This window comes from Triticum aestivum, chromosome 2A (assembly GCF_018294505.1).
Source record: "Triticum aestivum cultivar Chinese Spring chromosome 2A, IWGSC CS RefSeq v2.1, whole genome shotgun sequence".
Classification (NCBI taxonomy): domain Eukaryota; kingdom Viridiplantae; phylum Streptophyta; class Magnoliopsida; order Poales; family Poaceae; genus Triticum; species Triticum aestivum.
Genome location: NC_057797.1, coordinates 536,186,333 through 536,209,479, shown reverse-complemented (window position 1 = coordinate 536,209,479; position 23,147 = coordinate 536,186,333). Strand labels below are relative to the sequence as shown.

General features: G+C 47.5%; 1 protein-coding gene across 1 annotated transcript; it reads left to right on the top strand.

Annotated features, from left to right (window-relative positions):
* The first annotated feature begins 1,391 nt into the window (after positions 1-1,391).
* On the top strand, positions 1,392-7,620 carry LOC123189291 (CLPTM1-like membrane protein cnrB). The gene is made up of 12 exons (XM_044601679.1): positions 1,392-1,707; positions 3,007-3,153; positions 3,242-3,356; positions 3,438-3,529; positions 3,659-3,756; positions 4,612-4,649; positions 4,906-5,141; positions 5,371-5,464; positions 5,554-5,744; positions 6,354-6,573; positions 6,857-7,024; positions 7,113-7,620. Exons 1-12 carry the CDS (start codon positions 1,498-1,500, stop codon positions 7,295-7,297), a joined length of 1,794 nt encoding a protein of 597 aa, XP_044457614.1. The 5' UTR covers positions 1,392-1,497; the 3' UTR covers positions 7,298-7,620.
* The last annotated feature ends 15,527 nt before the right edge of the window (positions 7,621-23,147 follow it).

Sequence of the window (23,147 nt, the reverse complement as noted above, 5' to 3'; positions counted from 1 at the left end):
ACACCACCATGAGAGGCCACCATCTTGTTGATTACCCACGATCGACGGTAAGAAAAAGAAGAAACACCATTGGTTGGTTAGATAATAAAACCAAGCATAGTCTACGCCTACATCCATCGACACCACATCGAAGCTTACCCGAGGACCTTCTCTCAAACCCATCCAAGGAGTGACTTTATCTTTGCTTGATAATTCGGCTGCAACCGGGCCGGGCCCATCCACCGCCAACCACCACGACATCGGAAGTCACTGGAGCCTCCATCTCGGCTCATCGTCTCCTCTATCAATCTCTCGCTGCACCATCGGGACATCATCGGAAGGCAGAACATCGTTGGGAGGGAGCCGCACCGTCGAGATTGACGGCCCGTCGCCATTGTAGCAGCACCGATGACAGTGACAACATACGAATCGTGTGAGAGCAATGATGGTTAGATATGGATCGCCTCTCGGGTACCCCTTCCGAGCGACATAGGGATCAACTGGATTAGAGGAGAAAGCAGAGGCAGTGGCGGGATTGAGCCGCGACATCAGTGGTCAGGGTTGGGATAACTTTTCTTTCGTATCATTGTCTTGTTTTATGTGGCGGATTACACTTTTAGTGGGATTTTTTTTAAGATCTAAAGACGATAATGAGCAAGAATATAACAGATGCGCTCTTTTATTGCGGCTTTACAGAAATTTGGGCCTTTTGACCTACCTTGAGTTGAATAGTAGAATACAACGAGAATGAGTGCCATCCACGTAGAAGCCATGATCTTTTGTATTTGCAATCATAAAAGCGCGACTATGTATAAGCTTATTTTGTTAATTTTAGTAAAAGACATGACAATCTGCACATAATCTCCGGTCATCTAAAATGTGTGATTCTTGTGAAATTGTTGGAGGACAAAACTAGATTAAGCTTCAGGTTCAATCATGCATATCCCGTTAATGCAAATTAATGGTGGAGACGACATTCACGTCGATAGCGATGTACCTGCGGTGAATCCAGCAATCTTGAGTCTCTTTTGTTCATGCAGTGAGTGCGTGCGTGTGCGTCGTGTCTAAGTTATACTCTCTCGTTAACGTTCAAACGGATATATCTAGACGCACTTCATCAATCATCAAAACAGAAAAAAAACCTTGCTGATTCCTTGACTCGGGTGCGCCTAACAATTTGCTTCCTTTAAAGACGGCAACTAGCCTCGTTGCGCAAATCCCAGCATCATCTACCTTTTCACTGCCAGCACCCCTAAAGTTCTCAGAAATTACGTCTCTGAAAGTAGCGAAACCGAAGCAGTCCGGCGTCCGCACGAGCAGGGACTCCAGGCTTAATTTTTCAACAACCCACCTACGTATCTGCAAAAGAAACCTATAAATTTATCGTAAAACCACACCCCCCGCTTAAATCCCCGGAGAATCAATCACACAGAGCTCCTCCAAAAAGAACTCTTGTTCCCATCGCATCTCGGCGGCTCCCTCCCCCCCTCCTCGCCCCGATCTAACTCGCCGGCGGCCATGTCGCAGCCGGCTGCCGCCGCCGTCGCGGCGCAGCCGCAGGGGCAGGCCCCGGCTGGGCGGCAGGGAGGCGGCCTGGGCCAGAGCCTCGCCGGCATCGTGCGGATGGCCGTGTTCTGGTACTTCGCGTCCAAGTTCTTCGGCCCCAAGCGCGCCCCCACGGAGCCGGGCTTGCTCATGTCCAACCTCTTTCAGAAGGGAGAGCCAATGGTGAGAACGCCCCCACACACCCCAGAAACTTCGATTTTGGGTGGAGGAGGCGTGTTGTTAGGTTTCTATGGCGGTTTTAGAGCGGTTTATTATTGGGGTCAGTAAAGGCGGGGGGCTCCGCGCTCATGCAGTGCTGTTGGGTTCTGCTTGCTCCGGGGTGAAAATTGTGCAGCGATCTCATCAGTTTTTTTACTGTGATCTCGAACTTTTCTTTTTCTTAATAATATCAGAGGGTGTATTTGTGCTGATTATTATAATTGGGGGAGCTGATTTAGTCGGTTTTATGCGAAGACACCTGTTGTTTGTGTGCCTGTTGGAGGCTGTCGAACAAGTAGGCCACGTTTGTTCTAAAACAAGCAGATCACGGAGATAGTGGTGCTCCACAGCATTGCGGTTTGATGTACTGTGAAAAGAAAGGCATGCATGTTAGTTGGATGTTTTATGATCTCCTCTCAGGAGGCCAAGGGCGTTCTTAGTTGTTCGGAACTACTAGTAGAGTATGCAAGGAAAAAGAAAAGATACACCAAGGATCTCAACAATTTTGGATTATGCGGTGTAGCTGGTTCACTGTTGAGTGAGTTGTGAAGATGATTGATGTTTAAACACTTTTTCTGTTGTTCTTTGAAATGTTTGTCCACGATGAAGCTTAGGATGTCATAGTATGCAATGTACCGTGTGTCCGTAATGAAGCTGAAAACATCACACTATGCATGGATAACGTTTCTTTATGGGTTTTTCATGTAGACTTTGGTGAGGTTGTCTGAACTAGGTATTCCTCGAGATAAAGCCAACTGTACAATTTATTTGGTAGATTGTCACTTTTTTTTATTTTGGGTGGGAAGTTATTTTTTGGTGTTTATGCGGTGCACACCGACCTTGTAACTTGTTGTATCATATTGCTCCAAATATTTGATCGAGGAGGTGTAAATCCATTTTTTTGTCAAATCGACGATTCAGTGGCATGTGGTAATGTCTTATACAGGTCTACATATTAAGATAATTGAATATTACAAATGTTGCTATGTAGTACCTGTTTTCAGTAAATTATAAGTTGAAGTCAACCCCCCCGCCGTAAATTTGGCCTGATTTGTTATCTTGCCAAATTTACATGTTTGGCATTTTTAATGGGACCAATCAAGCAGAAGGACGTTACTGGATTTATTAAATTCCTCGGTAGTGCCACCCAAATTTTATGACAGTTTGGAGGTAGCACAGTGCATGCATGAAGCACTAGTCTTGAAGTCTTGCCCATTTTGCGTTTTCCTGAAACACAAATTGATGATGATTATGTTGCTGCAGGATATGTGGATGTATTTATCGGAGAATGACAAATTTAGCGACTTTGGTAATGAGGATGCACTCATCTGGCATGAAACAAACATACCATATGCAGTCTGGACACCTACCAGTACCAGAACACACACACTGACATACTATCCAACGGAGGTAGAATAATATTTGCTGCAATTTACAATTATGTTATGGTTATATTTTGTTGGATTGCCTAATTTTGTGTCAATGGATCTTGCCATAGGCTCTCAAGCACAATGGCTCTTTGTATGCTCATGTTTATTTTTCCCGTTCGGGTTACCCTGTGGACCCTACCGATCCTGAATATGAGCAAAAATCTGCATTTGGAAGGACACATCGTAAGTTTCCTGTTCATCTCAACCGTCCTTTTTATTGATTGCATGTTTGTATGAAATGCTCACTGCATTATACCTATTTAGCTATTGTGGCATACTTGCGGAAATCAAAAGCTGGTCATAAGAAGAGCTTGCTTGGAGATTCGGATGAGTCCGAGGAAAAGCTACCCCCTAAGGTCATTAACTTGATTCTTTATTGTTGGGACAGTATGCACTAGAAATTTCTAGTATAGATTATCTCCAGCAAACACAGAATATCTCCTATGAAAAAGCAATTAACAGAAGACCGCATTTGATTTCTGCAGGAGAACAAAGAGTCCGAAGACAAAGAGGAGGGCCCAGTTGAATATATTTCTTATTGGAAACCAAATGTGACAATAAATCTTGTTGATGACTTCACACGGTATGCACAAGATAAAACTATATTTCACATTTCCACTTGTATATGCCTGGAACTATTATTTATTCATTTTGAATTTTAATTGCATTGGCGTGATTAATATCTTTTACTTTCCTTTCTAAATATCATGAAGTACCCCCTCCGTTCCAAATTATTTGAAGTTTTAGCTTTGTCCAAAGTCAAACTTCTTTAGGTTTGACCAAGTCTATGTATAGAAAAAATATGTCAACATCGACAACATAAAGTTAGTTTAATTAGATTCGTCATAAAACATATTTTCATACTATATATATTGATGTCGTGGTTGTGCATATTAGCACATTTTTCTATAGACTTGGACAATTATAAAGAAGTTTGACTTTGGAGACTTTTTTTTAACCGTAAGGGCATACACTCGCAATCTGCATGCTGAAAACTATTTTCCAGTGGATGTTAATCACAAACCGGCGCTGCTATACCATGCGATCGTTTGTGTTTTAAGATTCTTCTGAAACTGCCGATAGAGCCTTGGTGCAGCGGTAAAGCTGTCGCCTTGTGACCATGAGGTCACGGGTTAAGTCCTGGAAACAGCCTCTTGCAGAAATGTAGGGAAAGGCTGCGTACTATAGACCCAAAGTGGTCAGACCCTTCTCATGACCTAGCGCAAGCGGGAGCTACATGCACTGGGCTGCCCTTTTTTATGATTTTAGATCCTTCTTGTTAATTTTGACATATGTGGATTCTCTCATCTCAGCTTCATATTAACCATGTAACAATTGCACAATTGTTTCTTTCTAGTTTCACGGCTTTTAGTTCTTCGTTGTTGTTCATCTGTCGTATGAAATTTTCAATTGATATTTGACCATTTTTATTTCACAGGTATCCCCAAAACAACATTCCTCCAAATGTTGCTCCATGTATCCTTCAACTGTAACAATTATAGTGTGATATTATCTTTTTTATCTTCTTTTTCCTATGAATTTTCTTCCAACACACACGTGTTACATACTGCTATGTTATTCTTATACTTGAATCAATTTTTTAGACTTGAAGATGACGTTGCACGTAGCCAACTTCTGATGAATCTAATTTATTGTTTAAAATATATCTTGTTAAGATTAGCATTTTCTCAGTGAGGGAAGGATTGGTATTTCCTTGACCATATATATACAGATTTGAATGTGGATCCAACTACAAACAGTTACTATCCAACTGTATTCTTCAATGAATTTTGGCTGTTGAGGGACAAATTGACAGCACTCAACGAGACTGTGAAGGAACTGACCTTGAACCTTGAAGTTAGTCCTATCAGCATGACCAAGTGGCAATTATTTCTACAGATTGAGCAGTCTTTCCAAGTTCATCGTAGTTATGGAAGTATGCTTGAAGGCGAGGCTGATGAGCTCAAGGTATATGGAAGTTTTCAACTGTGCCCATTCAGACTCCTGCCTTTTTTTTGGAGATATGACGTGCTCTATTTTGTTCTGTGTGGTAGTGATGTCCCTTTCTTTTGTGAGATGCCAAGTATATGCACGTCTAATTCAGGTTCCTTGGAAATGGTTGCTTCTGTTATATGCCTGCTGTGTTAGTCAGATTTGCTTGCTACGGGTTTTCACTGACCTTGGACTGCTTTTGCAGAGGGTTTTCCTTGAAGGAAATCCATATCTACTGGGGTTGACCATGATTGTATCTCTGTTCCACTCTCTGTTCGATTTCCTGGCTTTCAAGAATGGTAAGTGCACAGCATGGTTTATTTAATACCATAAAAATGAGTATAATCCAACAATAACTCATGTGTTTATGATGTTTCACATTGATCAGATATCCAGTTCTGGAATAAAAACAAGTCCATGGAAGGTCTTTCAGCGAAATCTGTTGTTCTGAACTTCATTTGTCAGCTGATTATATTTCTGTACCTGCTTGACAATGATACATCATGGATGATTCTTGCTAGCTCTGGAGTTGGTGTGTGCATTGAATTTTGGAAGATAGGAAAAGCGATGCATGTTGAGGTAAGCCTATTATGATGATTGTATTATTTGGTTCTGTTAGTATTTATACACAAGCATACAAACAGAGCCGGTATGCTTGACATGCAATATGCACTAAATGGAACTACTTGATCCTAGTTGTTTTCACCTGAAAAGTAAATACTTTAAACACTGGGTAAAGCGCTAGACACAGGATTGAAATAATCAAGCTCATGGGTCAATGTATGAAGAAACCAATTATGCACACCCCCTGTCTCAAAATATAAGACATTTTTTGATATTTTGAGACAGAGGGAGCACTACCTATTCACTTGGAATTTCTTTCCCATCATTCAGTGGCAAATTTGCAATACTGGGTTAGCGCTTGTTTTGTGCATTTGCTTAGGTGCATTTATTAAAACCCATGTGTTGATCCAGAATCATGACCTTGTGTCAGCTAAGTCAGGACTAAGCCATCACTGTTCCTTGACTTTGATGGTATACAGATATTACCAAAGCGCAGTGTATTCTCTACTGTGAGGTCTAATTTATGAGTTATTCTTTCCTCATAAAGCTTGATGATATACAAATCTGTTGCATTTTCTCACTAGTTTTTCTCTCTTGGAACAATTTCTCTTCACTTGAGTCCAGATTGACAGAAGTGGAAAGATACCCATGTTGAGATTCCGGGATCGTGAGTCATATGCACAGAATAAGACTAAGGAGTACGATGCGCTTGCAATGAAGTATCTTACGTATGTCCTTCTAGTCCTTATGGCTGGTTTTGCTATCTATTCACTCAAGTATGATAAACACAAGAGCTGGTACTCGTGGATACTCTCTTCCCTCACAAGTTGTGTTTACATGTTTGGTAAGTAATTCCTCCAACACCGTTTCACGTATTTTTCATGATTCACTAGGCAAACTAGATGATACCCCGCATGTTGTTGTTGTTGCGGAAATTGGTTGCTATATATTTTGATGAAGTTGGAACACAAATATTTGATTATTGTATCAATGTAAAATATTGATGTAATACAATTAGTGTAAATGGTTTTCACATGCATGGTAGCATGTTGAAGTGGTGGGGATCACTCTCGTAGGTATATATGATCAGTAATGGAACTTATGTATACATTGTTTACATTTTTCAGGTTTCATTATGATGTGCCCACAATTATTTATCAACTACAAGCTGAAGTCCGTCGCTCACATGCCATGGAGACAAATGACCTACAAGTTCCTCAACACTATAATTGATGATCTGTTTGCATTTGTGATTAAGATGCCGTGGTTGCATCGTCTCTCGGTTTTCAGAGATGGTAAGATGAACTAGTATCATTGCTGATAGCAGTGGACATTTTATCAAGTCTTTAGGCTGCTAACTGACCATTTCCTGTTGTTCCGCAGATGTTATCTTCTTGATATACCTCTACCAGAGGTGGGTATACCCAGTTGACAAGAAGCGTGTCAACGAGTTTGGCTTTGGAGGGGAAGACGAACCCGCAGCACCCCAAACTTTGGAAGGAGCAGCGGCTGCCCAACAGATCGAGGCCAAGGCTGAGACGAGCACGGAGGACAAGAAGACAAAGTGAGCCTCCTCAAGCTTCAATCGACACAGACACATCTCGGCAGCACAGGCCGTTTTGGCCACCGGGCACAAATTTTCTGTGTGCCAAATTCGACGCTGATGAACTCATCTTCACGCGTTGCTGACCATTAAAAGAAGGATATGTAACAGGTTCAGATTGGGCGCGTGGACACAATACACATAGTCTTGTTGCCATTACCGTTTATTTGATTTTGGTTTGTTTTTTTATGCTTAGCAACATCAATTTCTAGATGGATCTTCAGGATGCTTGTTCCTACATGTTGATGTATAAGTTTTGCCTGCTGGAAAAAAAAATCATTCACACCAGTGACATGCATTTTGGCCGTAATGCGGTGGGCATTATTCAGATTTGGTGTATTGTACAGGGCACAAGGGGGCCGAGGGGAATGTCCCTGGACCTGCAGTGGTGAGTGTGAGTGACAAGTGACACGACGGGAGTTGACTGCAGCCCGAGGACAAGCCGGCGTGGATTGATCAGCAGAGGGGGGCACTGGCACTGGCACTCGTGAACAGGGCGGGCTGATGGATCCGAGTGGATGAGGTTGCTAGGTGGGTGGAGAGTGTAGTAGACGGATTGCGCGGCGGAGGTCGCCTCGTGTAGCAAGGGTGGCCGACCTCCACCTCCTTCCTCGTCCTATGTCGATCTTCCGGCGTTATGTAGATCTCATGGCATGCATACTTGGTTCGACGGTCGACGGACCCATCCCATATTGTTAGCGGGTGCGCCACCAACAAAAAGAAGATATGTTCCTCCCACGTACATGTCCCCCCATTCTCAAAAAAATTCTCTCTCCCCCTCAAAAAAAACGTACAGGTCCCCCATCCCTCACCCCCTCAGACTTTTGACCTATTCATCAACTGACAGAACTTGTTAGGACAGTACAAAGAACACCAGAAATCCCTTCCGCATAGAAGCCATGCAAACTTTATTGTTGTAGACAATCGAAAAGTTATTATGCTAAGGCCGAACAAGATCAACACGCCAAAACCACAAAAATTGTTGCTGAAGAGAATTGTAGATCAGAAGGATCCAACCTGTAAATACACGAACATATAGATAAATAAAGACCATATCGAAACGGAGGCTGGCGAGGCGAACACAGATGAATGAAGACCAGATCCAGGACCAGATATACGAACGAACACCGACGAGAGGGAGGGGAGCGGTATCTCCTGCCTAAGGTTACTTTGATTCAAAGGAATTTTGTAGGATTTTCCAAAGGATTAAAATTCTTAAGATTTTTTTCTACATTGGTCGTTTGATTCGTAGTATTAGATCTTTTTTTTTCTAAGGAATCATTTGTATTATAGTATTTTGTTAGGAATCTAGCATCTATTCCAACCTTTTTTAATAATTTCTTTATTTTCTCTGTGCCATCAAGCACTCTCTGGTTTAAATTCCTATGGTTTGCTATTCCATAAGAATAGAATTCAAGTTGCCATGCCACTTCAATTTTGTATTTTTCTTGTTCCTGCGTTTGAAATTTCCGCGAATCAAAAGTCCCTAATAATGCAAGGTCGACAATAGTACAAGACACGATCAACTCTTCCAGTACTTGGATGACTCATGTCGTGCTGGCCGCATGTTTCAAAACTCTCATGATTGTCTTGACCACAAGGAAAACAAGATGTTTTTGGCCACAGGATTTTTTTAGATAAAAGGCCATAGCCTGACTTTATAGATAAAGCCACCAGGCAGAGTTAACAAGGATCCAGACAACCAACACAGGAATAACAGAGTATCAAGCCAGAACACGAAGAGGAATGTCTAAGTACATGGCTCCCAGGCCAGTACACGGCACGCAGGCCGGAAGAAGATAAGATAACGAAGCAACGCAGCAACGTCTACGGGTCCGCTTGGTTTGGAAGGATGGAGATAGCAGAATATCGGATCTTGGCCAACATGGCGTCAAATGCATCCCTGTCCTCCTCCTTAGTCAATAATCTCCACTGCTGCAGGAATATACAAGTCTTAAATAAGCAATCAGCAGGCTTAGCAGGAAAAACATGTTCGATAGTAAATTTGTTCCTTGTCGTCCATAAGGACCAACACATGGCAGCAAAGCCGACCCAAAACAATCTCCTTCAGGCCCCAACCAAAGAATTAGCCAAGGCTCGTAAGTCCGCAAAGGAGGTCGGAGCCCATGAGACATGCAACCAAGATCTGATACAACACCAAAAGAGCTTAGCCAGGACGCAGTTAAAAAAATATGAGGAGTATCTTCTCTCGCCCCACATAGAACACAACTGTCAGAACCCGGGCCATTACGTTTACGAATTTGGTCACCCGTAGGAAGACGCCCATGAGAGGCTTGCCAGAGAAACACTCTAATCTTAGGGGGAATACGAGCTTTCCATATCCACTTAAATTTAGAGGTAGTTGATCCCTCAATAAGTTTGCTATACAAGGATTTAACCGAGAAGCGGCCAGAAGCAGAATGGGGCCACACAACTGTGTCTTCCTCCTCCGAGAGCGAAGGGAAGAGGGCAGCAAGACGCTGCCAGTCTTCCAACTCTGCAGGAGAGAGGGAGCGGCGCAGCTGAAGGTCCCAGTTATTCGACGCAAGCTCCGAGATAGAGATCTGAGGGTTTGGACAGTAGGAGAATAAAACAGGGAAAGTAGAGGCCAGCGGAGAGGCCCCACACCACCAGTCGAGCCAAAACCTAGTAGATTTCCCATTGCCAACAACATATTTGACTAGGCCTTGAAAGGTAGGCCGAAGTTTAACAAGATCGCGCCAAAATTGAGATGCCCCAGAAGCTCGGGCAAACATTGGGCTACAGGAGGGGAAGTATTTCGCCTTTAAGATGGAGAACCACAAAGGTTTGTCATGGGGAGTGTTCATGATCTTCCACCACCATTTAATGATCAGACATTTGTTCATAACCAGAGTGTTAATGATGCCCGACCCCCCAAGGCTTTTGGGCTTATATATGGTGTCCCATTTAACCAGGCGATACTTCCGCTTGTTATCGGCCGCGTTCCAGTAGAAGGCCCCTCTGTGTTTGTCAAAACCAGCATGAGTACCCATAGAAAGAAGGTAGAACCCCATCAAGAACATAGGGAGGGAGGAGAGACATGCATTAATTAAGGCCACTTTGCCCGCCTGAGTGTTATATCTGCCCCTCCAGGGCATCACACGATTACCGACCTTGGTCACCACAGGAGCAAAGTCCTTGGCATAGAGCTTGTCAGAAGTGATAGGCAAGCCCAAATACTTAATAGGAAAGGAGCCCAGAGAGCAATTTAATAGGCGTGCCACCCTTTGAGCTTCGACGTCAGACACACCCGTGACAATAAGTTCGCTTTTAGAAAAATTAATCTTGAGCCCCGAGAGAGCTTCGAAACAGAGGAGGAGAAACTTGAGATTGGCAATGCAAAGATCATTAAGTTCCACCAAGATAATAGTATCGTCAGCATACTGAAGATGCGTCATTCCTTCCGGGATGTGGTGGGAACTAACAGGGGAAATATGACCGGCCTCCGCAGCTCTAGAAAGGATATTAGAAAGGGCGTCCGCAACGAAGTTAAAAAGAATGGGCGAGGCCGGGTCGCCTTGCCGCAGGCCCCTAGAATTTTTAAAGAAGTTACTAATATGCCCATTAACATTAACAACAGTGTGGCCCCCCATGACCAACTGCATGATACGGTGTACCACCCCACTGTCAAACCCTTTTGCAAGTAGGACTTGTCTCAGGAAACCCCAACTAACCGAATCGTAGGCCTTTTCAAAATCTAATTTGAGTATAACTGCCTTGTTCCCAGATTTGTGAATATCATGAACGATTTCGTGGAGGCAGAGAACTCCGTCCAGAATGAAGCGCGCCTTGATAAAAGCCGACTGAGTATGAGATAGGGTGCGATGGGCCATCGGGGTGAGGCGAGTGGCCAGACACTTGGCAGGGAACTTGGCAAAGTTATTAATGAGCGCGATAGGTCTAAACTGGGAAATTAAGTCAGCACCCTTAATCTTGGGAATAAGAGAGATCACCGCATAATTCAGCCTGGAGATATCAACTGTGCCCAGGCAGTACCCTTGAATCACTTGGCAAATAAGATTTTTAAGAATAGGCCAAAACTTTTTAAAGAAGGGGATAGAAAACCCATCCGGGCCAGAGGCAGAATTAGGGTTAGCCTTCATGATAGCAGACAAAATTTCCTCTTCAGAATAGGGAATCATCAAGTCGAATTTTCCTCCTGAGAGACCAAAGTTCCCTGGTACCAGAAGTTAGCAGCAAACCTGAAACCCTGATTAGGCTTGGCGGAGAGAAGGGAAGAAAAGAAAGAGACCACGTGGTTAAGGATGATGCCCTGGTCGGAAGTACGAACCCCATCTATGATCAGGCTATCAATTAGACATCTGCGCCATCTCCCATTCGCAATCGCAAAGAAATAGACAGAGGGGGAATCCCCTTTAAGTAGCCAATTGGTGGCGCCCCTCTGGCGCCAATAAATCTCGTTAAGCCGATGCAGGTGCATCAACACACATTCAAGGGAGAACCGGAGGGACCAGTCAGAGTCAGAAAGGCCAGAGGCATCCGCCCGAGCATCAAGGGCCTCAATCTGGGACAAAAGAAGGGCCTTCTCCCTGCGCTCCTGTGCCGCGTAGTTCCGGAACCATCCCCGAAGGAATTTGCGAAGCAAAGCCGAACAGTTATACCAATCATCCATGGGTCCAAAAGAACGACGAGGGACAGAAAGAATCGTATTAATTTTGGAGCTCAGGAGGTCACAGAAACCCTCAATAAGGAGCCAAGAGGCGTCAAACTGAAATCTAGAGGGGGAGGAAGTAGAGTGAATTCCAGCATCAAGAATAAGAGGGGCATGATCCGAGCCCATAATGGCCTTAGATTTAAGTGTCGCGAGCGGGAAAAGAGAATCCCAATTTGAGCAAACAAGAACGCGGTCTAGGACGGAGCGAATAGGAGAAGGCTGGTGGTTGGTCCAAGTGTACCTAGATCCCACCCTAGGGATCTCACGCAGGGCGCAGGAACTTATGAAGTCATTGAAGGCGTCAGCCAGAGCCCACGATAAATTACTAGTATTCTTGTCCGCGGGGGTGCGAAGCAAGTTAAAATCACCACCAATCACCAAGGGGAGCGAACAAGCTTCTATTTTATTGGAGATTTCGTCCAGAAAAATGGGAGAGAGGGCGTGGTCGGCGGGGCCATACACAACCATAAATTCCCAGAGAGAGTTAAGCTGTCGATGGAAAAGCACAGTGCTAGCCCAAAAGATACCATGATCAAAAGCAACAAAATCAAAAGCATCCCGTTTCGAACCTAGCAGAATACCACCAGAATGGCCCGAGGAGGGCAGGAAGTTCCAGTCAAACCGATCCACCCCCGCGATAGAGGAAAGCTCATGAGGAGAAAAGGAGGATTTAAAGGTTTCAATCAAGCCTATCAAGTCAATATTGTCCCCCCTGACCAAGTCTTTAATTTGGTCTCGGCGTCCCCGAGCGCCGAAACCTCTGATGTTCCAGAAGAGGGCTTTCATTTATAAGAAAGGTTTTTGATGCGCAAACTAGACCTGCAGGGGGCCAAGCAGGATTTAGCCCGTTTAGAAGCCCCGTTTTTAACTTGGGTCCCAACCCCACCACTAGCGGCCACCGCCTCCGAGCTCCCACCAGCCACAACTGGAGGGGCAGAAGGTGTTGCGGCCACTTCCTTAGCCTTAGCCAAGGCCGCCTGGGCCACTTCATTAGCCCTAATGATAGCAATCAGAGAGGAGGGAGAGCCATGGTTGTGATCTAGAGCAATACCCGCGTCCGCGAGTACCTTAGTCAGGTGATCATCCGAGAGGGCAGGTAGGACAAGCCTAGTAGGTGAGGAAGAAACATGAACCAACTGTGCAGGGGAAGGAGGAATACCTGAAGCGGGAAGGTCCCGAGCCGCCGCGCGTCGAGCCGCCTTGTCGACCACCCTCATGCCACTGTCCCGGAACCGGCCACTCTTGCGAGCCGTAGAAGATGGGGACTGGATCGGAGAGGACCGCACCGCAGCCGGAGAGGACAAGCCCGCCGCATCACCCATATCACCGTCAAGACGGCGACACATACCCGCTGCAGAGAGCTTCGTCCCCGAGGAGGCCCGACTTCGAGCAGAGAACTTGCGGACAGAGGATTTGCGCTTGGAGGAAGGGACCGACGCCACACGACGCGGGGAGGCAGGGAGGTCTTCAATGCCTGAGAGAGACGGGGAGCCCGGTCGAGCAGGGAGGTTGGAACAGACTCCCGACATAGGGGTACCCGCAGGCGGAGCGACAGGAGCAGACTGAACAGGCGCGGACTCCAACTGATCCTTCCCACCATTCCCGTTCTTAGGGGCATTCTCCTTGAAAAGCTCGCGACTTTCTAAGCCCATGCCATCCCACTCAGACGTAGTAAAGTGAGGAAGCGACCCCCCGCTAAGGTTACCAACATTATCAGCATCCCCAGCATGACGATCAGCAGCGGGAGGAGGGGGCGGTGGTGGGGAACGGGAAGAAGCAGCCCCCTCCACGCGCACCCAGAGCCTGAATCCATCCGCAGCAGGGAACACATCGACACTACCATGAACACACAAGGGGTCAACCGCCCAGATCTTGAGACGCACTGGTCCAAGAACAGCCAAGGAATCCTGATCCACCAAGATTGGTTTACCAATGAGAACGCCAAATGCCATGACAAATTCGGTAGAGCGGAGGGAATGAGGGATATCATCAACCAACACCCAGATCTCAGAGAGAGGGGATATAGGCTTCGCCCCATTGGCAGGAGCTTTAACCGAAACGACCAGTTGATTCAAAGGGAGGGTGAAGCTTGTGCAAGAAGAGATCATCTTGAGACTGCTTTTAGAAGGGAAGACCACTGCAAAATCGAAGTCAGAGAGCTGTCGGATCTGCCAGTCCCACCCTCCTTCATCCCATAGCTACAGTTCATCCTGGAGGGTTTGGGGAGAGATCTTGTGGTCTTTGACCGAGATGATGGCAGCATTAGAGAGAGCAGGGGCCACTGCGACATGTGGGACCTCACAGTCCAGCGCGAAGAAAGAACATCCAGGGAGCCCTTGGCCAAAGTGCACAAACGACGCAGGTTTACGGCGGTTGTTGCAGTTCACAGTGAGATGTCCATCCTCACGGCAGATCAAGCAGAAGGGGGGATTAAAGCAGCGCGACTGGAAGTGCCCAGGTTGGTGGCAAGCGAAGCAGGTGAGGTTAGGGTTAGGTGGTTGGCTAGACGGAGGAGGAGGGCGAGACGGAAGGGGAGGAGGAGGAGGGGGAAGGATACCATCGCCCAGAGCACCAGAGGACGAGCCCGGGCCCGACGACGGGAACCGGCGGCCAGGGCCGCCGGAGCCGCCGCCCCCACGTCCCAACGAACGCCCGCCAAATCCAGAAGACGAGGACGGAGCACGGCCGCCGCCGCGAGCCATGGGACCAGGGCCATGCAGGGGAGGAGGGGGAGGACGGGCCGCAAGGCCAGAGCCACCGGCCGCCACTGCGGCCTCCCACGGATCGGTCCCAGATCCGCCCAATCCAGGGGCCTCAGATCCAGATCCCGCCGCAGCCGGCGTCGGAGCCCCAGCCCGCCCGTCTCCCTGGAGCCCCGCCGGCCCCGACGACCAAGCCTCGCGCTCGCGGGCCACATGGAGACGAGCCGCCTGTTCGGCCTCGAGCTTGGAGCGAAGGGAAGCCTCGAGTTCCAGATCGGCGGCCCCATCGCCCGCGTCCTCCCGCGCCGCTTCTGGCCAGAGATCGCCTCGCTCGACGACCCACGCGAGCGATCCATGGCGACAACCGCCGCGAAGGGGAGGGAGAGAGGTGGAGGAGGAGGGGATCTGCGAAAGGAGGGGATGCGGAAGCGATAGCGGCGTAGGTCAGCAGGAGAGGTAGGAAACCCTAGAAATGGGGGGTGCGAGCCCTTACGAACCCATAAATACCCCGAATAGGCCAGGCCGGCCGGGGGGGAGGCGAGGGCCGAGCCGGTCAAGACGGGCCGAGAAAAACGGGCCAAGCCAGGCCCAGGACCTAAGACAGAAAGAGGAGGGAAATCAGAAGAGGACGAAAGCACCGGAGGCCCAGCAACCGCAGCCGACCCAGAACAGCCCAACTGAGGCGGAGCGGGGGGCCCACGAGCCTCCCGCACCGGAGCCAGATCTAGGGATAGGGGGGAAGCGCCAGAGCCAAGCTCGACGCCATCCCCGCCGCAGCCGTCGGCGACGAAGGCGACAGGGAGCGCGAAGAGCGAGCCGGACCACCCGAACGGGAGGCCGCACCCCCAGGGGCCACGCAGCCCGGCGAGGAGAACGCCTCCGAGCGCCTCCCACGCCGTCCGCGCCGCACCTGGAACCAACCAGAGCTCCCAGCCTCTGCGCAGATCACCGGGCGGCCCCGGCCGCCCGGAGCGAACTTTCGGACCCTGGCAGCCGCCGGCGCACCAACCAGAGGCGGGTCCGCCGGGAGAGATACCAGGGGGAGAGGGGAAGGGACATCCTCAACATCGAGATCCGAATCCGCCTCTTCCGACGACAGAGCCCAGAACTTGTTCCGAGGCCTAGAGACAGGACTGGATCGAGAGAGGGGCGCCGCGCAGGGCGAGGAGGGAGGGGAGGCGGGGAAGAGGGCCGGCGACGAGAGGACAGGGGGCGCAGGGAGCGACGAGCCATGGGGTCGGAGGGCGGACGGGGAGGGGAGGACCGGGGAAGAGGGAGGGGAGGGGGAGAGAAGAGCCACCCGTCTCTTCATTCTTGGCCAGAGGATTCATGCGCGGCGATGTTCCTATCGATGGATGGACGGATGTTAGCGCCCATGCCGCGTTGCTTCTCCTTTCCTGAACAAACCCATCGGCTGGTTCACTTAAGCAAGTGCTCTCCCGTCTCCTCCACCAAGTTGCCTCGATCGTCGTCTCGTCTGCAAATTTAACCGGCCATGTGCATTGTACGTGCATGGTGCCCCGAGGTTTTTGTCATTAGCAAGATCTCTAAGTTATTATCACTAGTACTCCGTATCATGCATCGGCATCGCCAGATGATTATGGTGTCCCCTCCGCCTCCGGTGCAAGGCTAAATGGGAGAGCATGTTGCATGTCAACCTAAACGGAAAGCTAATGCACGCTGTCGCCACACAATGCAGAATCACTTTGCCTGGCCGGTTTCGTACGAAGGGACAGATTGACGGACGACCTCGACGTTTCTCGGCTAGCAAATATATGCCATTCTCTTGTCTCTCTCTCGTCAAATCCACACGGAAAATCATGTCTCGAGTGGTTTAGTTATGCGAGGGGATAGGATAGATCAAGTGGCTAGAACTGCTGGTGGTGCAGCTGCTTTACATGGCTAAACAGGCATCACATCCTTAGCAAACATTTAGATGTGAATTAGACAACTGTCTAGGACACATCTCACATCTAACATGATGTTTATTATGTTTGCGGTCTGTTTATTTTGTTCCTTGTTACTACGTTATTTGTGAAAGATTATATGTAACATCCTCAGAAAACATCTACTCCCTCCGTTCTATAAAAGAGCGTTTTTGACACTAGTGTAGTGTAAAAAACGCTCTTATATTATGAGACGGAGGGAATAGATGTGAATTAGACAAACTGATCATGGAATGGCAATTGAGGTTAATCTGCCGCGCCTGGGAGGTCGCTCTCTCCGATCTGTTTCATGCGATTTCTGTAGATGCTTTGTCGGCACCTTAATTCCTCAACGGGAGGCCGTCCACATGCGATGGCGAGGAGCGGAAATCATCGTCGTATTTCGTTTCTGGCCATGCAAATGCAATGCTGGCTTTGCGCCCACTTGCCGAGGAGGAATGTCAAGACGCCACCATATGGACACCGATGTGTATATATTCTGTAGCATGGCATGGGAGATGAGATGGTGGATAAAACCAGCAGAATTTTGCGGCTCAAAAGGCCTGGATCTGTTCCGCCGGCCGCGTGAGGTGCAGATCAAACCAGCAAGCAAATGGTGCGAGTGTGACACAAGATGCCGGTTTTCATTACTGATGAATAATGAGCATCATATTACTATCAATCGTGAACAAAATAGGGCGTGGCTTCAATCATTTGCATCAGTTGGAGTAGTAAGAATTAGCCTTCGATCAATGTATAGCATAACCAGCTGGAGGGGATTGAACAAGTGCAAATGCAATTTCAGCTCACCACTCGCCCCTGCTCTCTCTGCAACTAGCTAGAGATGAAGACGTCTTTCTCAGATTCCGAACGGCCAGAGTAGGTTTGAGGCGTGAGTGGGCTCACCAATGCCTGCGCCCCACAGGGCAGGCATCAAATCAATCTTGAGTCACCTCGCTGTTCACTTGTCAAACGTTACTCCCTCGCCACGACCAGCATGGCAACGTTTCACCTCACCTGCTGGTTTTTCCGTTGGTTGCAAGAAAAGATGGTGGGAGAAGAAGCAGATTGATGCAACACCGGGGTTGGGTGGGTTCCCAAGTCTCTCAACAGTGAGCCCACCGGTTGTGGGAGTCCCAATTGTCATGCCGAGGTACGATAGTTTCCTGCCTCTCAGGACGGAAAGGGTGGGAGTGCTTTGTCCTCAGCCCTTGCGTCTATACCTGGCCATGTGCCGGGCCGGGCCGGGCTTTGAGCTGGGCCTACCAAAGCTCGAGGCAGGAAACCTAGGCCCAAGCCCGACCCGGCCTGGCTGTCGGGACTGGTTTTTGGGCCCAAGCCCAGCCCGAAAGTGATAAAGCCCACCAGGCCTCAAGTCGTGAGCTGGGCCTCATCAGTAAATCACGAAAATGGCAGGCCTGGGCTCGGCCCGGCCTTTGGGCTCAAAATCTAGGCCCGGGCCCGGCCCGGATGTAGCGTCGGGTAGGGCCGGGTTTTTTCAGGCTGGTCGGGCCGGGCTGCCCCTGGCCAAGACTACTTAGGTTCATGTAGCTCTCCTACTTTTTTTCCTTGGTTCTGTATACATGCAAGGACAAGTGCGTACGTGCTTCCAAACGTGTGTGCATTATTATTTTTTGTCACATGGGAGGTAAAACCAACACCAACCGTCGACTGAAAAGGACATTAATTTTGTCTGAATTTCGTTCGCTTGGGGAGGTAAAACGGCAACCTGTGTCCATTTTTATTTGTCCGACTATAAGTGCCCTGAACGCACGGCCGTATCGCAACTTGTCCGCGTCACAAACGGACATTAAAAAAACACGGTCACACATTTAAAAACACGCACATAAAACACAATCAAACTAGTCCTGGGCGCACATTCAAACATAACTAAACTAAGAAAACTTTAAAAAGGATAAATTAGATGCCGCCGCCGTTGTCGCCTTGGATGCCGTTGTCGTCCTCACGCGCCAACGTCCTCGTCGTCGTCCGTGGTGAGGTCGACGTACGGTGGAGGTTGCGAGAGGTGGGCCGGTGGCCCCTGCGGTGGCTGCCAAGCTGGAGGAGCCTGCACCACCTCCTCCCATGGCGACGACTCCTGCTCTGGTGACCGAGGCGGCGTGGGTGACCACGGCCCGACACCCACCGCGTTGGCCATCTCCGGTGCCGTGGACGACTAGCTCAACCTCTGGCCCACCAAGCGCGGGTTCCACCCGACGGCGGACGGCTCCTCCTGCATCTCCTCCTTGACGGCCATGTCCAGCTCTAGGCTGGCGACGTCACCGACCGCAGAGAGGGACAACTGGGTTTCGAGGCCCTCCCATTGGCGTTCGTCGTGGGTGTTCGTGGAGTCCTCCATGACCCGCCTCATGAGCTCGGCATCCTCCTCCTCGGTCATGGGAGGTGGTGGTGTCAGGGACGGGGACGGAGATGGCGTTGGCGTGAGACCGCGCACACGCGTTGGGGAAAGCGGAGTAACGCCTTAAGCAAGATGGCATGATGAAGATAAGATAAACTAATGTATGAGTAAACCCCATCTTTTTACCCTTAATAGAAACAATACATACTGGTCATGTCCCTTTCTGTCACTTAGATTGAGCACCATAAGATCGGACCCATTACAAAGCACCTCTTCACATGGCAAGATAAATCAATCTAGTTGGCCAAACCAAACCAATAATCGAAGAAGAAATACGAAGCTATATTAATCATGCATAAAAGAGTTTAGAGAAAACTCAAATAATATTCATGGATACATCCAATCATAAACGCATAATTAATCAGATCACAACAAGCACACCGCAAAAGGTCATTGCATCAAATAGATCTCCAAAAACACCGAGGAGAACATTGTATTAAAGATTAAAAAGAGAGAAGAAGCCATCTAACTACTAACTATGGACCCGTAGGTCTGTGGTAAATGATAACCTACAAGTATAGGAGATCACAACAGTTTTCAAGGATAAAGTATTCAACCCAAATTTATTGATTCGACACAAGGGGAGCCAAAGAATACTTGTAAGTATCAGCAGTTGAGTTGTCAATTCAACTACATATGGAAACTAAATATCCGCAGCAAAGTGATCAGTAGCACAATAGTATAATAATTTGATAGCAGTGGCAATGATAGTGACGGTAACAGTAGCAACAATTTTGTAGCAGTTGTAACAGTAGTAACGGCAGTAGTAACTTAGCAAAAACAATATGTGAAAAGCTCGTAGGCATTGGATCAGTGATAACGTTGGATAATATTCATAATATAACAGTCATAACCTAGGGCCTCCAATTCATCAATATTGTGTAGGCATGTATTCCGTAAATAGTCATACATGCTTATGGAAAAGAACTTGCATGCCATCTTTTGTCCTACCCTCCCGTGGCAGCGGGGTCCATAAGGAAACTAAGGGATATTAAGGCCTCCTTTTAATAGAGAACCGGAACAAAGCATCAACACATAGTGAATACATGAACTCGTCAAATTATGGTAATCACCAGAAAGAATTCCAATTATTGTCACTTCGGGGTATGCGAATCATAACACGCAATAGGTGAATATAACTTGCATGGTAGGATCAAGAACACAAATATATTGGTGAAAACATAAACAGTTCAGATCTGAAATCATGTCACTCGGGCCCTAGTGACAAGCATTAAGCATAACAGAGTCATAGCAACATCAATCTCGGAACATAGTGGATACTAGGGATCAAGCCCTAACAAAACTAACTCGATTACATGATAAATCTTATCCAACCCATCACCGTGCAGCAAGCCTACAAAGAAACTACTCACTCCCGGCGGTGAGCATCATGAAATTGGTGATGGAGGATGGTTGATGATGACGAAGACGGAGGACCCCCCTCTCCGGAGCCCCGAACGAACTCTAGATCTGGCCTCCCGATGAAGAATAGGAGGTGACAGCGGCTTCGTAACGTAAAACACGATGAACCTTCCCCTCCTATTTTTTCTCGGGAAATAGGAATTTATAGAATCGAAATTAGGGCCCCACTACCCACCAGGGTGCGCAAGAGGGGGGTGGCGCGCCCTGGTGCCCAGTGGGTAGCAGCCCCCCTCCAGTGGGTCTTTGCTCTAGTATTTTTCTTTTATTCCAAAATAATTCTCTAAAAATTTTCATCCAATTCTGAGAACTTTTATTTCCGCACAAAAACAACACCATGGTAGTTCTGCTGAAAGCAACGCTATTCCGGGTTAGTTTAATTGAAATCATGCAAATTAGAGTCCAAAACAAGAGCAAAAGTGTTTGGAAGAGTAGATACGATGGAGACATATCAACTCCCCCAAGCTTAACTCATTGCTTGTCCTCAAGCAATTCAGTTGACAAACTTAAAGTGATAAAACAAACTTTTACGAACTCTTTCGTTCTTGTGTCCATATATATGCTTAAATAATACCCAGGTTTTTAGGAAAGATCATGACTAACCATGCAAATGATAACTCTAAGAAATTATATTCACTCATATCAATGACATAATCAACTAGTAAGCAATAATAAAATATCTCAAATGCCAACACTGTCAAAACAATCATGATATACTATGACAATAATGGTATCTCGCTAGCCCTTTCTGAGACCGCAAAACATAAATGTAGAGCACCTTCAAAGTTCAAGCAGTGACTAAACATTGTAATTCATGGTAGAAGAGACCCAATCATGATGCACACAACATTAACTATACACAATGCATGAGAATGACAATAGTGCTCTCAGGACTGGTGCTTGTTTGAGAAGGTGTTGACTCAACATAAAAGTAAATATACATGCCCTTCGTAGAGGGTAGTAGGGATTTGCAGAGGTGCCAGAGCTCAAAGCTTAAATCAGAGATAAATATAATTTTGGGAGGTATACCTTTCCTATCAACATTACGACCAAGAGTTATCAATATCTTCCATGCTAAACACATTAGCGTCGGTTCCCAAGCGGTAAAAATAAAGTTTACCCCCTCCACCAACAAACACAAGCAATGGCTAGCCGAATCCTCGGGTGCCCTCCATACCAACAACAGCCCCCGGGACTTTGTTTCATTATTATTGCAATTTTGATCATGGGATTTGGCATCTCGATTACCGCCCCCTCTCGTGGAAGGAAGAGTGAATAAACACTCATCATGCGAATAACCCGCTTTGCATGGAAGATACTGACCGCCCCCTGTCGCTCCATGAGCGGTACATGCACACAAAACAGATGTTCATTTGAGTTTTTAGAGTTGGCACATGCAAATTTACTTGGAACGACAGAGTAATACCACATATAGGTAGATATAGTGGACTCGTTTGGAATAACTTTGGTTTAAGGATTTTGACGCACAAGTAGTATTCCCGCTTAGTACAGGCGAATGCTAGCAAATAGGTTGAGAAACGACCAACTAGAGAGCGAAAATGGTCATAATAATGCATTATGAATAATTAACATTGAGTACTAGCATGAGTAGGATATAAATACCATGAACATAAATATCGTGGGGTTATGTTGGTTTTGAATCAACTACATGTGTGAACATTGTTGGGAATTATTGCATGGAAAACAAAAAAATTCTGCGCACACGCAATGATCTATCCTTGGAGATGCATAGAAACAAGGGGGAGAGTATGTCTATGTACCCTCGTAGACCATAAGCGGAAGCGTTTCACAACGCGGTTGACGTAGTCGAACTTTCTTCGTGCTCCACCGATCGAGTACCGAACGTAGGACACCTCCGAGTTCTGCACACGTTCAGCTCGGTGATGTCCCTCGCCTTCTTGATCCAGCAAGACGTTGAGGTAGTAGATGAGTTCTATCAGCACGACGGCGTGGTGACGGTGATGGTGGAGTGATCCTCGCATGGATTCTCCTAAGCACCACGAGAATATGACCAAGGGTGTAAACTGTGGAGGGGGGCGCCGCACACGGCTAGGCAATTGTCTGGGGTGTGCTAGGGGCGCCCCCACATATATATAGGTGAGAGGGAGAGGGGAGGCAGCCAAGAGGCGCCCAAGTAGGCCGAATCCTACTTGGGGTCTCCCCATGGCTGGTGCCCCCCCTTCCTAATTTGCCGGAGGGGGAAGGAAAGAGAAGGGGGAGGGAAGGAAGGGGGATGCCTAATCCCCCCTTTCCTTTTCCCTTCCCCTCTTTACTTCTCCTCTGGTTCGGCCCATATGGGGGGCGCACCAGCCCCTTGTGGCTGGTGCATTTCCCCTCTTGGCCCATAAGGTCCATATCTTTTGCTAGGGGTGCCCGGAACCCCTTCCGGTGACCCGATATGTACCCGGCACCCTCCGGAACACTTCCGGTGTCCGAATACCATCGTCCTATATATCAATCTTTACCTCTCGGTCATTTAGAGACTCCTCATCATGTCCATATTCTCATCCGAGACTCTGAACAACATTCGGTCACCAAATCACATAACTCATATAATACTATATCATCATCAAACATTAAGCGTGCGGACCCTACGGGTTCGAGAACTATGTAGACATGACCGAGACACCTCT

Excerpts from the sequence above, each read along its gene's own strand:
- LOC123189291 (XM_044601679.1), top strand. The coding sequence starts at position 1,498 with ATGTCGCAGCCGGCTGCCGCCGCCGTCGCGGCGCAGCCGCAGGGGCAG. Across the intron at positions 5,745-6,353 it reads GAAAAGCGATGCATGTTGAG|ATTGACAGAAGTGGAAAGAT; the intron begins GTAAGCCTATTA and ends ACTTGAGTCCAG. Across the intron at positions 6,574-6,856 it reads AAGTTGTGTTTACATGTTTG|GTTTCATTATGATGTGCCCA; the intron begins GTAAGTAATTCC and ends TACATTTTTCAG.